This window comes from Pollicipes pollicipes, unplaced genomic scaffold (assembly GCF_011947565.3).
Source record: "Pollicipes pollicipes isolate AB1234 unplaced genomic scaffold, Ppol_2.1 Scaffold_6138;HRSCAF=7277_pilon_pilon_pilon, whole genome shotgun sequence".
In the NCBI taxonomy this organism is placed as follows: Eukaryota; Metazoa; Arthropoda; class Thecostraca; order Pollicipedomorpha; family Pollicipedidae; genus Pollicipes; species Pollicipes pollicipes.
The window spans coordinates 29,786,913-29,802,294 of NW_023596818.1; the positions used below are offsets into that span (position 1 = coordinate 29,786,913).

Below are 15,382 nucleotides of genomic sequence, written 5' to 3' on the forward strand. Positions count from 1 at the left end.
GGCAGCAGCGGCGTCCCCTTCCCGGACGGCGACACTACCGGCAGCAGCAGCGTCTCCTTCCCGGACGGCGCCACCACCGACAGCAGCCATGCGCCACTCAATCCGATGATCCCGCGCGACCCCTCCTGCTCGGTCCCTCCAGACCCCCAGCGCCAGGCGAAGACCCGACCCGACCCACTTATCGACTCTGGCGGTCCCTGGCGCCGCGCTAACTCACCGTGGCCGGCGACAGGTTGAACATGGAGTTCCGGCGCTCGTTGGAGCACGTGCTCGAGTGGCGTCGGATGGGCAGCAAGCCCACGCGCAGGTCGCTCGTGGACGAGCCGCACGAGTACGAGCCGACGCGGATCTTGGGCGGGTTCAGCAGCTCGTTGTCGGACAGCCTCCGCCCGATCAGCGCCGAGTGCACCCGCAGGCGGTTGCTGTCCGGTGAAGATGGACCTGTGGGACGCCAGCAGCGTGATCAGACAACGCCGGCTGTCCCCATGCCTCAACAGGGCCTGTGGTGGGGTAAACAGACAAACGGCCCAGGTAGTGGAAAAGAGAAGCACCTCAGCTGCAAACCGATGGAGCAACCGCTCGTCTTCTTTTTGACAGTGCAGCGCATAACAATAATGATAAGGCCACTCGCCGGCCAAGGTATCAGGTTTGATTAAGTATATTAATGATGCATACGCCACCACAAACATTTTTAGCCGCTTACCTTGGTCAGCGCACGCAGGTTATATGAATGCTAGTCGCAAGCAACAACTACCCTGACCGCCGTCATCGCTGACGACACACACGCCACCGACCACAGCACCTATCACGCGACACCCGCCACCGGCCCCGACACTCACAGAAGCCTGTGGGGCGCAAAGTGGCCGCTGCCGTCGGACGTGCCCCTGAGCTCAACTGACCAACTAACTCACAAGAGCCGGCCGAGCCGGAGCTCTTGCGGCTGCAGTCCTCGGCGCTATTGGTCTTGCGCCGGTGCTCCACGCGCAGGTTGGGGATGTGGAAGGCAGGCGGGGAGGCGGCCATGTAGTCGGACGAGTTGTGGTGACGCAGCGACACCGCCGACGGCCGCCGGTGCTCCGGCGACGCCAGCACCAGATCGTCCAGCTTCAGCTTGTTCCGCTGGTTCCTGACGGCAGGAGCAGGGTGTCAGTTGTCCCCGGGCTGCTCGCCACTAGGAAGCTCCCTGATGTCGGGCTGGGGAAGACGTCTGGAGGTGTGTTTAAGGTTGTCGCCGGGATCGCTCACTACTGAGGAGTTCCCCAGTGTCGGGCTGGGGAAGACGTCTGGAGATTGTTTAAGGTTGTCGCCGGGTCTGTTCACTCCTGGAGAACTACCCGGTGCCGGGCTGGGGAAGACGTCTGGAGATGTCTTTAGGGTCATCGCCGGGTCTGCTCACTCCTGGAGAACTACCCGGTGCCGGGCTGGGGAAGACGTCTGGAGATGTCTTTAGGGTCATCGCCGGGTCTGCTCACTCCTGGAGAACTACCCGGTGTCGGGCTGGGGAAAACGTCTGAAGATGTGTTTAGGGTCATCGCCGGGTCTGCTCACTCCTGGAGAACTACCCGGTGTCGGGCTGGGGAAAACGTCTGGAGATGTGTTTAGGGTCATCGCCGGGTCTGCTCACTCCTGGAGAACTCCCCGGTGTCGGGCTGGGCAAGGCGTCTGGAGATGTCCTTAGGGTTGTCGCCGGGATCGCTCACCCCTGAGGAGCTCCCTGGTATCGAGCTGGGGAAGACGTCACACCGGAATTTATGTCAGAGAGCCCCAAGATTTGGAATTGGAGTGGAATTGTGGACTCTGGCCTAACAAAATGTTCTCCACTTTTTTGGAGGGAGTTGACAATTTTAATAACGAAGACAAAGTTTTATTTTAACCAAACAGGTGGACAAAATCTAAAAGTTTTGCAAAGCCTCTTTCCGCTGATCTCGCGGAAACGCTTTGGCATTTGGTGCTACCATATTCGCCATTATGTTACCACCAAAACTGATGTCATATTTGGAAGCATCACCTTTGTCTCAATGGTCTCGTGTTGAAGGAAAAACTTAAAAGAACTATCACCAGGGAAATGGTCAATGCCTGGCATACAGAATGAGACCAGCTGAATCCGAAGGTGTCAAAACATACAGCGTACTTAACGTGTAACCTTTATTTTTGCTCGGCTCAAATCTTCACGTCAGAATTTTAATATGACAAGTATAACTTGGCCAACAAAATTTTGAAATAAACCAGTTCATTACGAGATACTGAAGATTGTAGCACTCGCGCCGACATCACATTATTGAGGAGAAAAACTGCGGAGCTCTGCGCAACAAGCTATCTCTGGCCGTAATGAGGGATCAGCTGCAGCAAGAAGAGGCCGGCGGCTGACAACACCGAGCCGAGGCGAGCTGGTGCATGGTCTTCTCACGCTCGGCCGATGCTGAGAGGGAGGGGAACGACACCGCGCTCGCCGCGCCCCGGCCGATGGAGGCGGCCGGGTCACGGCGGCGCACGCGGGCCCAATCAGCGGGGATGTCCGTGGCCAATTACGGCCAGCCGGCCGGCCGGCGGCAGGAGCGGCCGGCGCACGGGCCCGTGCCGAGCACGCCGCCGGCCGGGCCAGTCGAGCGCCCACATTAGCGGCCCCATCAGCTGGACGTCACTCGCGCGAAATAGACCCGGCTGACGGCGCCGACCGGGCTGCCAAATCGGGCGTGGCCGGCGCCGGAGGTCGGGTCGGCGGACCGAAGCAGGTGCGCCTGTCCGCTCGTCGAGACGTGTTCGTCGGGAGGGGGGACGGGACTGAACAAGCTTGGGAGGGGCGCCGAGCACCCGTGACACTTCGGTCCGGTTCACAGGGCGTTGGATGGAGGTGCTCGGGAGCAGACGACACGTGTGCTGGCGTTGCAGTAGGCTGGAAAGTCAGGAAAACGCCAATTCCATAAATTGATGAGTCAAAGCTTTAGAAACATTAGATTGAGTAACCGTGCGTTCGGGAAAGCATTACGCGACCGGGTCCTAGAGAAAACGACATGTTTCCCACATTATTTGCGTGGTGACTTCATCTCAGCTTTCTCCAGAATTTGGGGCGCCCGTGCCAATTTAGCCGAAGGCCCTGGTTTCACCGTCACCTTGCCAGTCTTATGGGGCGGAATCCTGGGTCTCACCCACTTTCTGAAAATTCAAATTGGGCTCTGTGAGCGATGACCGGAAAGAACTAACCAAAACTTGATGTCGACCACAACAGATAGGAGAACTTCCGGCACGCCATAGAGCCCATCTCTCGACCAGCTCCCACCAACAGATGGCAGCAAGTGCGGAGTGTTCGTCCCGTGGCGGCATTAGCCCCTAGCCTATCAGCGCCCACGATCGTGGGTGTACAGACACGGTCTGCCTTTAAATAGTCCGTCCGGTCCGGTGGTCCGTCTCGACGGCACGGTCTCGCTCTGGATCACCAGAATAGTCTGTTCACCCGGTCTGAGAAATCGGAGAATGCGCTGCGGCGGGCAACTCGACAGCAGGCGTGGGGTCAAGACTCATGGAAATGAAACCTCTGGCGTTTAGTGTTGTGCGTGTCACCCAGTCCGCCTCCCACCCCCCCCTCTCCCGTTGACCGGCCAAAAAGTCGAATGAAAAAAATTTCGACGAGGATAAATGCTGACTGAGATCAAAGTCGAGCAGGAAAAAACGAAGAACAAAAATTAAAAAAAGGATAAAGGTCGACAGGGATAAAAGTCAAGTCGTAAAAAGTCGAACGAAAAACAGTCGACAGGGTTATGAGTCGACAGAGATGCAAATCTCATTGGAAAAGTCTGAAAGAAAAAGTGCAAAAAGGTCGGCAGGGATAAAAGGGGAACTGTGGAAAATTGGAACTGAAAAAGCTGCAGGATTAAAACTCAACAGGGCTTAAAAGCGACAGGCATAAGTAAATAAATGTAAAAAAAGACAACAAAAGACGCCGTAAGGAAAAAGCCGGCAGAAAATCCGTGAGGTACTTCTGGATGTTTATGTTAGCATAATTGTTATGACAGGCGCAGCTGAAACGGAAGCACTGACAAGATAATGTATTTTCGCTTTGTGACGTCATTTCGCTGAACCTCCTGCCATCTTAAAGTTCGACGACTCGGCATAGGAAGACAGTGCTCATAATGTCGAATCACATCTTTCTATTCAGTTGGAGGGAAAGAGGACTTGAGTATCCCAGCTTCGAGAAAACAGGGGGTCGAATCCCCGGAGACATCCACTCATTGACGCTTTGAATTTAGCTCGGGGCTAAAGCCATTGGCTTACGGTCCTCCTTGCTGATATCAAGCGCCATACTTTTGTGTCCAGACCGGGTCCCTACAATGTGTGTGTTTTTATTTCTTAACGCACACACAGGCTCACTGCCGACCTCAGCCACCGTCCGCTGTTGTGGGGCCGCCCTGCGTAAGCCACTCCTCTCCCTCTCCCCGACGTAAAGCACTGGGGACACCGGAGCCGCGCCACGCTGTGCAGCCACGAGAGCCAGGTGATGCTGCTTAACAGCTGAAACCTTTAATTTAGCACCGTATTTGGTCTTTAAAATAGCACCTTTCGCCAAGGGCTACCTTAGCATTGGTCTGATCAAATCCCATCTTGCCCCGTCCGATAGCCTCGTGGTTCGTCCATTGCCGTCTGATCTCGTCCTGTGCCGTCCGTCTCCGTCCGATTTTTTCTGGTTCCGGTTGGTCCCGTCTGCTGCCGTTCTTCCCGTCCGGTTCTTTTCGGTCACGTCCGGTCACGCCAACGCTGTCTGATCGCGTCCCGTCACACGTGGTTCCGTCTGGTGCCGTCCGGTCCCGTCCCATCTGGTCCCTTTGTCTCATCCGGTTCCATCCGATCCAGTCCCATTCCCCCGCCTGGAGCCGTCCGGTTCGCCATGGTCCCGTCCCATCTGGTCCCTCTGGTCTCATCCGGTTCCATCCGATCCAGTCCCTTTCCCCCGTCTGGAGCCGTCCGGTTCGCCATGGTCCCGTCCTATCTGGTCCCTCTGGTCTCATCCGGTTCCATCCGATCCAGTCCCACTCCCCCGTCTGGAGCCGTCCAGTTCGCCATGGTCCCGTCCCATCTTGTCCCTCTGGTCTCGTCCGGTTCCACTCGATCCAGTCCCATTTCGTCTGCTCTCGCCTGGTCTCAACCGGCGTGAGCTGGTTCCGCACGGTCATGCCCAGTCCCGACCCGTCCCTCTATTTTCATCCCATGCTATTGGTCTCTCCCCGTGGCCACAGCTTTGTCCACCTCATACCAAGCGCCAGTTCTGACGACTTTTATGTTTGAATCATTCTGACAACTGGCGTTTTACATATTCAAGCTGGCTTTTGCCCTTGTCGATGTTCGGTCTTTCATTTCTACTCTGATCGCTGTCGGTTTTATCTTTGACTTTCCTACAATTCGACTTTTGTCCCTGTCGGTCTTTTGCCTCTCGACTTGTTCCGATTCGACCGTTATTCCTGTCGGCTTTTACCCTTTTTGAGCATTTGTCCTTTAGCCTTTTCCTTTGTCACTTTTGCCCTTGGGACCTTTTATTTCAGTTGACTTTTCGTTGCTCAGGTGTTTTTGTTCGATATTTTCATTCGACTTCTCCATCCGATTTTTTTGTTCCGGAACAGCCCCTTCTCCCTCCTATCCATCCTTTCCCGACGAGAATTAGCGAAGGGTAAGAAATGTACCAGTGGTGTTGTGCTTACGCTAACCGCCTGTGAAGCCAGAGGTACGGGGTTCGATTCCCCGCGGCGCCCGCCCTGCCTGTCGGGGTGAGAGGCAGGTTGCGCCATATAGCCTGAACAGCTGAGTGCGTCCTAAAGCCCTAACGACATACAAGTGGCGGTAAAAAGGGCACTCTGCCCCCATACCAGAAGCAAAGCGTCTCCATTACTAGGCAATACGGTCACTTCCCTCGGCCGGGTCCGAGCAATTTATCATGCTCATTCATTCTAAATTCATCGCGAGGTCATTAGAATTGGTTTTGTGTTATTTGACCTTTTGTGCTCGTTGCAGTTCACTGACAAATAACAAATTCAACGACATTAGGGCAGGCATAAGCCTAAAATCCAAAGATGAACCCCAGAATCCATTCCAAACACAGCTAGCTCTAGCATGCTCTAAAATCGACGATTTTCGTCCGGAATTTCGCCAAGATGCCTGGTGTGAAATGACAGGCTGGTGCACCAATTGAACTTGACTAGAGCGGAATATCTCCAGGTGTTTTACTCATGATCGAGGGGAGGGGGGGGGGGGGGGGGGAATCACCATGTCACTTCTTCATCAGAAAAATTAGCTTACCACCTTGCGCTTGCACCTTTATTGCCTTTGCCTTGCCTTTGCACCTCTGTTTGTTAGCTACTCTAACCTCACCGCAACGTTTTTACATTCCTCTACTCTCGCAAACAGACAATGTGTAAGACGCACCACGCATATTCTCCCATATTTCTTGAGAAAAAAAAAACAGTCTGGTCCGAAGCACATGTCTTGATCCCAGCACTAGTGCAGGATTCGACTTCAACGCCGATGCAAATAAGCCACATCTCTCTACATCTGTTGAGTGTTTGTATTGTGACTTTGTAGGGTTGAGTTATCCGGTGCCGGCGCTGTCTTGTCCCGCGAGTTGGCCTCGGCGCGACCAGAGCAGGCCTCTGATTGGTTACAACCCAACCTTCACGCGGAAACGTGGAGCGTGATGATTGGTCGAGCCGGAAGAGCTCAGCGCAGCATGACCTGTGGCGAGGTCGGCCCGCGCGGGATCAGGGTCGGGAGCGTGTGCCGATTCAGGAGACTGGTATGTGGTTCTTTGATAACAGAGTGAAATGTGAGCCCCGAGTAGTTGTGAACCCTGCATGTGATGTGAGTTGAGACTCGCGACAAAATGAATACTCAACACTCCATCAAGTACCTTTCAGCTTTAATATGGTGATGGATGGGTGCGGTGTGGGGGCGTATTACCTGAGGTGGTCGTTTTCTCGCTCACTGTAGTGTATTTCCTCCCATGGTCGGAAACGTCAATAAAACTGACGCTGCATAGTTCTCCGCGGAAATTCGGAATGCTCGAGCAAGTCCTGAAGCAGGTTGAGAGCACAACAGATGAACTATTATACACCGCCGGGAAGTTTCAGAACATGCTCCCTGCATACGTCACAAGCGCGTGCTTTATGAGGCGATAAGGACCATTTCGGGGCATGTGGCAAGTTTCACGATAAAACGGCCCTGGCAGCGGGTAAACAAACCGCGCCAGCGGGCAGCATATCGACAGCATGAGGGACTGGCGCGTGCCATTCTTTTATGCATGGCTCCCCACTTAGTCACAGCTATGCCTGTGTACCGAAATCGACAGGGTGCTTGATACGCGCTTACCGTCCCATGCCACATCGGGACAATGGAAGGCACGGCGACCGAGTCGCTGCATTTCACGTTGGGGTAATTTGTCGCTGACTGAATGGTCCGGGTGGCATTTCAGGAATTGCGTGAGCCCACTTATCAAAATGAAATGCAGCGCTGGATTTGTGTAGCCCAGGGCCAAACATTGCTGTGAACTGCTAGTCCGAGAATGCACAACGGTCGACGCGTCGGCTTTATTGCTAATCACTTACGGCAGCGAATCGCCACAAGCGGGTGAGTTATGTTCCAAGGCCTTTGTAATAGATCATGAACGGCGCAAGGGATGCCTCTATTAAGACCCCGTTGTGTGTCCACTTTCATGACATCGACGTGCGCCTGCTAATTCATGCACTACGGCCAAAAGTAAATCGTTTCTCGCAATAAAATGTCTGGTTTTGAGTCGTCATTTAACGTGAACTACCCAAAGAACTGCACATAAAATAAGTTTGGACATATTTTGGAATGGTTTAGGTTTCTTTTGGACGATGTCGAACATCCACGATCATTAAGGAGATATTTTGCATTGGAAGAGAAATCAACCCAGGAGAAACAACGGAAACTATGAAAGGGACATGTTTGTGCTTTCGCGACAGGTCTTTTGATCAGAATAACACCACTGAATCCGGAGGAAATGTCCTTTGTTCCTCTGTGACATCTGGTTTCGACGGCCTTCCAGAATGAATGCACGAATCCTAACATAATCGCAGACTATTAGCAAAAATTTACTGGAGATAAGAGCCGAAAAACACAATCCGTCCCTGCCAGCGGCGGAAACAATGCCACTACTCGTCTGCTTTTTTACAATTTCCGCCGTACCAAACTTTATTTTCCAGATGTTGCTGGCACTTCCAGCTAATACGAGGTTAATTAAAAGCCTAAATTATCACACGGACCTGCGATGAAGTCGGCCGAAAACAGTTCACATCAGACAGCAGGCCGGATATTGGCTTTCGGCAACATCGGCAGTGGTGCTCGCCGCGCAAAGCCAAATATGTGCGGCTGAGCCGGCAGCTTTCACACGCCAAACAGCCGCTCCTGGCACTCGGCACTCAATGACGGGAGTGCAGCCAGTCTTAGCAAGGGAGAGAGAGGCATAGTGTCGGCAAAAATCCGCCTAATGGTGAAGGCCCCCTTCCGAAGGAAGGCTTATGGATCGGCTTATTTGCGGCACTGAGTTCTTTATTCGATTACTATTTTTACTTTTTTAACTTGAACAGAAGCCAGAAGTCCAGTAAAACGCAATAACGTTTATATTTGATTGTCAATGAACTGAAAAACTGGACAGTAAATGAATGCACGAAATAAACCACCGGCACTTCTCGTTTCTGAATGGCTAAGTAAAGTATTTATGAACCGATAATACACTGAGGAGCTTTGCCATAATTTTTCGGCGTTCTGTGGAGACATTTGAGGACCCATACAAATCGGATATTGTGGATCAAGGTGGACTAAATTTTGTATCGGCAAGGCCAACACATTTGAGGATTTTCAAACCTCATTCAGAATTGAGCAGTGCAAAACTTACATAAGATTGCTATGAACATGAGCGCTCGCAAGCCTTCGAAGCAGAACCCCGACGCCCAGCGTTGCAGTCTCCGTGGGTAGCACATCGTTGGGTTTGTTGCCAGCGCTAGGGCGGTGGCCAACAGCTGAACGAAAACGATGACATGTTGCAAAAGTACCTCTGAATGCTCTAGCACATTCGTAAATACGTTTGAAAGGTATTCCGAGAGCATATTTCAACTGCGCGGTCTTTAGATTGATAATAGGAAGGGACTAGCATTTGTAGCGTCGCGAGCTGGCACTCAAATCTGGTGGTAGACCAGAAAAAAGTCGATTATTTTCTCGTGCTGCTGTACTGGCAATATGTTAAGAGATCATCCTCGAATTTATGCAGGTAAAATATACGCTTCATCTAATCTGTCTAATCTGTGAACGGTACGAATTATTTTGAGAGGTTTTCTAGAGCACCGTCTCACGACGGCCGTCCTCGCGCGCCCACCGCCGCCGCCCACTGCCAGCTGCGGAGGCCGGCACCGCTCGGTTTGACGAAGCTGCGGCCCCGGCCGTCAGTGGTCTTGGCGCTAAGGCTGCAAGCGAGCAGGTTCAACATTTTTTTTTTTTATGGAACTGGTTTCACTTGTCGATTCTGGAAGAGGGTGGACGTCCTTAGGCAAACAAGGGTTGGTTTTTCATTTTTGACATCATTTTGATCCGCCTTTTTGAACGCTAAGGAAATCCCTTATCTTTCCGGCAAAGGGGCTCGTGGGGCACTAGAGTGCACGTTATCTTCCCCCGTCGGGGCTGAAGGCCATTTCGTCCCAGCGCAGGTCCTACTGACTATAATTCTGGCGACGCGAGAACGGATAAACTGGCCATCAGGAACCCGTTAGAGGGATACATCATGCATTGCCCCCCCCCCCCCTCCCGCCCCACACACACACGAGGCCCGCTGACACAGCTGGCTCCGAATCGACGCAGGGGCCTTCATTGGCGCAAACAGATCCTTATCGCCGTAAGGGGTCCAATAATTGGCAAAGATACACCAATTTGGCTCGACGGCCCCATTGCTGAAATGGGGTGGAGAGCCGCCGTTCGTTACTGGGGCCGTTGACCGCCACAGGGCCATTCCAATGTTTCAGTGTGGCCTCGCATCGCAGATTTCCATATCTCCTTTCATTGCCGGAGGACTCGGCTAACGCAAGGGGCTCTCTGGCATTCGGGGTCTCGTTCATGTCCCTGCCCAGCAAATTTTCCACTGGTCAACTCAGCGCTCCTCGCATACATAGGAAACACTGTTACGCACTATGGGCCCTAAACGATACAGGCACTCCCCTCCCCCCCACCCCCCCGCTGCCTCCAGGGTCATGGCCAATGCAAATATCGGCCGCCGACCTTGACTGGTTGGAAAATGGACCTCTAGGGCTCAGACCTAAGACCTAAGACCTCTGTACTCCTGTTCAGCCCTCCTCGAACACTCTTCCTGGCTGACTCGGGGCCCCTTGCCAACACAGGACTCTTTAACAAGCACTCTAGGTCCCTGGTCGGCGCAAGGGCCTTTATAGACGAAAGGGCCCCGACCAACTTAAACTGCAGGCTCCTTCTCTGACCCTGATTGCGAAATGGGACCTCAGGCCCAGACCGACACTGAGCTGACTGTTCGATGCCGGTGGTTTCTGACCGCAATAAAAGCAGTTATCGACTCAGTGGGCCCCCGATCGGTGCAAGAGGGACGTTCAATAGACATTTGAGTGCCCCTCGTTACGGCCTCCGCCCAGCACTTCGGTCCACCAAATCGAGCCCTTGATCGTCAGTCCCGAGAGATGTACACCCCATGCGGGTGTACGTCAGTACAACTGCACCGCAGTGTGATGGCTGGCTGGAACACACGGCTTAGGCAGAACATTGCTATTTTGCTGAGAAAGAGCACAGAGGGTACGCTAAGTGGAACGCGATTTTGAACAATCCCGAATAAAGTTGGCAAAAGCACGCCAGCAACATTTGAAAACTCAAACGTACCGCAAAGTTGGTCAGGGCACGAAGGATGGCTACCTCGCATCAAAGCGAGATGCTGCGGTTCAAAGCTGCGAGCAATTCGTCAGACAGCACGATCACAGTGCTGATGCAGCTAGTGGTCGATGCGCCGGCTGTGATGATGACGCTTACCGGTCGATGGTATCCAGCATCTCTTGCAGCAGCTCCAGCAGGCTGGTGAACTGGTCTAGGTGCAGCGCAGCGTTCAGCGTCAGAGGCAGCAGCGACGGCATCACTCGCGTGGCCATCAGGTTGACGCTCAAGCCGTACTTCTTGCTATCAGTCAGCATCACTCTGTAGATATCTGCGGCGGAAGCGGGCATGACAGTCATGCTACTGACTTGGTTTCGGTGCTCTCTTTTCTTGTTTTGACGCGTCACGAATGCACACATTTCCAAGCCAAACATCCTCCCTCCTTTACCTCCCTCCATCCCTCCTCCTCCTCTCCTTCACCTCCCGCATTCGACCTCCTCTCCTTCACCTCTCTCAGCCCGCTCCTCTCTCTCAGCCCCCTCCTCTACCTCACCTCCCTCAGCCTCCTCCTCTCCTCCACCTCCCTCAGCCCTCTCCTCTCCCTCACCTCCCTCAATCCCTCCTTTCCTTCACCTCCCTCAGCCCCCTCCTCTCCTTCACCTCTTTCAATCCCCTCCTCTCCTTCGCCTCCCTCAGCCACCTCCTCTCCTTCACCTCCCTCAGCCCGCTCCTCTCCCTCAGCCCCTCCTCTCCTCTCAATGGCCCGTTCGCCCGCATGCTTGTGAAACCGTAACATAGATACGCACTGCTGCCTTCATCAGACGGAGCGCGAACTTCACATTAAAAGACCGCCAAGAAAAGCGATTGGACATTTCAGAGAAGTGTCACAGGCAGTGATGGCTGAAATTGACTGGGTAGTTTACAAACTCCGCATTAGTTGCAAAACGCTGACCTAAGGTCGTGCTAGCGCCCATAGCCGAACCGTTTTAAACATGCAGCAAGACTCTTTAGGAACAGCTGACCTGCAGCCAAAAGTGGAGGAAAATGCAGTATGTCCGACTTACTGACTGTTGCCTGTATCACATCAGGATCCTGCAGCTTGTTGTCCCACAGCAGAGGCAGCAGTTCCTCCAGGATCATGCGTCGCTCCAGCTTGTCCATCACCCTTTCCACTGCCATCAGCATGTACAACGTGATCTGTGAGAAGGAAATACATGACAGAACGATAAGTTCCCACGATGTGGCCAAAAGCTCATCATGTATCAGTCATGATGCTGGCCGAAAACTAATATATAGTTATCTTTACACAAGCCTTTTAAGGTTCGTCTCCTTCACCTGACATTGAATGGAATATTTGGCTACCCTCCAGCTCATGAGGGGGAGGGGCGTATCTTGACCCCGTCACTAACAGAAACCAAGGGACGCTCACATCGATCCACACTGTCATCGATAGCACAAGGACTTATCACCCAGACAGCGCGTTGTTTGGTGACCTGAGGATCCTTGTCGGTACCGGATACCAGGACGGACAGAAGTATTTCCCTCATTTTAAATGGCTCAATGTTTATGGACAACAGTCTAGTTACGTAAGTCTCGGCAAGATCGATGGCTGTGTTACACAAGTCATGCACGAGGCTGAACTCTGGCCTCTGGGGCCCTGTGCAGGAAATAAGTTGAGTCGTTCCATCGACCAACAGGTTGTGCCATCGACACATGGCTGGTGTTTGACACCGTCTGAGAACACCAGATATCGGCATTGTTTGCAAACCGCACACTGCAAACTGACCTGGAGGGTGCATGCGACATCTCGGAAGAAAGTTCCCACAACCATGAAATTCTCGGCTAGTAGATGTCAAATGCTTTTCGGTATGTATGCCATATGTTCTTACCCGCTACTCAATATGTCATTCATATTGGCCTAGTTATGCCATGAGAAGCCCTAAAACACGCACATGTAAGCCGATCGCTGCAGTTTTCAACAATATACAGTAAAACAGATGCGTCGCACTCACCCCAACGCACGTGCACGTTGCGATCTTATACACTTAAATATATACTAAATACTAATACACTTAAAGGTAGAGTGAACTACTGAGCGTCAGTTGAGTGACTTAAGATTGCCGTCCGTCACATAAATTTGGAATAAATCATCATGAAACTACTTGCACGTGATAAAAATCATCCCCATTATGTCCTAGTCGTACTAAAAATTACCAGTTATGCGTGACCATGCATCGCGAATCTGAGTAGAGCAGGTAGGCCGCGTAAAAAATGAAAACTTCTTGTGATTCCATTCATTCTGGGTATACTGTATCATACTGAAGGATCGTCAACACTGTGAGGCAAAGCAAAATGTGCGTCCGTATAAATCAATGAATATCAGTGGATATCACTGCTGCCGTCGGCAACATCATTTAAATAAGGCACGGTATCAAACAAATACAACATTTGTTTCCACTTACGCTAGTTCGCTGAACACAAGCACTTATCAGGCTAACTTAGTAAAAAGTTGGACTTGTTGGACGGGCAAGTAATTTTGCCACGATTTTACCTTAGATTGTAACCCTGCATATCTAGTACTTAGCATAGAATAACAGCTCTCCTGCAGCGTGAGTCATTCTCAGCACATTACAATTCCACATTGGATGGAAAACGAAGAAAATTACTGACCTATGCTAACCTAGCATCCAGCCAAAATTAATTAATGTGGTGTGTGCACATTTCACCCGGTGCCATTTTCTATGGTCAACGGGTAAGGCGTGCATGCCCACTGCGATGGGCGATGGCTCGTCACGACGGACATGGCGTATGAAGACTTAGTCCCTGTCGGCGTCGCGGGGGGGGGGGGGGGCGGCGGCGACCGTTGGGTATTGCCGAGATACCTAACCGTCCTAATTTGCAAGACGCCTAATCATCGGCGTCCGCCCCACAGTCCGGCAGGATGCGCTGATAGTTACCTGCACACTCCTGGACATCCTTTTCGCGACTTTTGCTCAAAGCAATTGGTCGCGTTGAGCCAGGGCATATAGCTTTTACGTCATAAAGGGAACCTGCTACGAACATTTTTGAGCCGAACTGTCGATTACCATATCATGGCATGACATTGCTCACCAAGGACTGCACCTTTTTGGAGATTTACGCAACAGCACATATAAACTTACATTTTCACACTGCCTCTTAACCTTTCTCAAGTCATTCAATTTACTGACCTAGGTTGTCAGTAAAATTTTTTTACTGATCTAGTGACACTTTCCATGTTAATTGGAATTTGTTGAGACTCTGAATTCGAATACAGCGCCCATTCACGTACTAGGCAATATTCACATACTATAAGCATGTGTACATACTACAATATTCACATACTATGAGCATGTGTACATACTACAATATTCACATACTATAAGCATGTGTACATACTACAATATTCACATACTATAAGTATGTGAATATTCATTATAGTATGTGATATATTCATTCATTATAGTATATGCTATAAGTATGTGAATACTCACATACTTATATAAATATGCATCTCAGTTAGGTAACTTACGAACTGTAAGCTGCAGCACAGTTAATACAGACGCTTCGAGTTAGCAAAGCCAACGACTTACACACTGAGATAGTGATAATGTTTGCCATTCGACGCGGCTGAAACGATAGATCGTCCGCGTGCTTCGGAGCGCCTCGGCTGTTGAGGTCATGCCGCCGAACGCATGGATCATGTTCCTCAGCACGCGCGCCGACTCATGGGAATGGAAGACAAGATAGTGCAAGCACTAGGCGCACTGAGCCGGGAGACCACGCATAAATTTCCCTAATTTATTTGATTTTTCCATCAACGTTTCCCGCAAAATGACTGTATACAACGGTTCAACGTATATTCAGTTCAATTTTTTCAGTGTGGACCAGCATTTGGTCTGGGCCGACCGGTGGCTATGCTTCAAGTGCAGCTTGCTGTATCTCATTACGTTTGTAAAAAGCTTCGGACCATGCTTATGTCGATTAGAAGCATACATTAGGTCATAGATTAACAAGCGCTTCACGGAAAATTGCAAAAAAGTTAAGGATTTCTCCCAAATCTACCGTTTGACCTGACCTGATAAATCGCATTTGAGGGACACTGAAGAATGATCTGAGTGGAAGTAGTAGAAGACATGCCGATATACTTTTTATCTTCTCATTTTTTTTCGCTATCTGGTCATGCGTCCAAACACCACGGGAACGCCCCCCCCCCCCCCTGCACCGTCGAAAATCACAAAACCCTGTGTACAGGGGAGGATGACATGAAAAAATCTCCTTAAATGTCCACAACAGTGTTAATGCTGCTTTATTGAAATAACCTTCGATTGCCCGGTTAGTCAAATTTTTGTGACATAGGCCTCGTGCACATTCACGAGTATTGAAAAAGTATTATTGTTGTAACTTGCTCGAAAGGTTTGATAGAGAAACCAAAGGGGGTTGAACTATTCCAGTAACTCGCAAGATAAACAAATTAATTCCTAGA

At 51.3% G+C, this 15,382-nt stretch overlaps 1 protein-coding gene across 2 annotated transcripts in view; it reads right to left on the reverse strand.

Annotated features, from left to right (window-relative positions):
- Positions 1-15,382, reverse strand: part of bma (SCY1-like protein bma) — a 148,568-nt gene that overhangs the window by 17,077 nt on the left and 116,109 nt on the right. For both annotated transcript variants that reach the window (XM_037229431.1, XM_037229430.1), the window contains exons 12-15: positions 11,943-12,075; positions 11,038-11,209; positions 912-1,126; positions 218-441 (exon numbers count right to left, since the gene is read on the reverse strand). In XM_037229431.1, the coding sequence (XP_037085326.1) occupies positions 218-441; positions 912-1,126; positions 11,038-11,209; positions 11,943-12,075 (744 nt within the window). The remainder of the gene's footprint in view (positions 1-217; positions 442-911; positions 1,127-11,037; positions 11,210-11,942; positions 12,076-15,382) is intronic.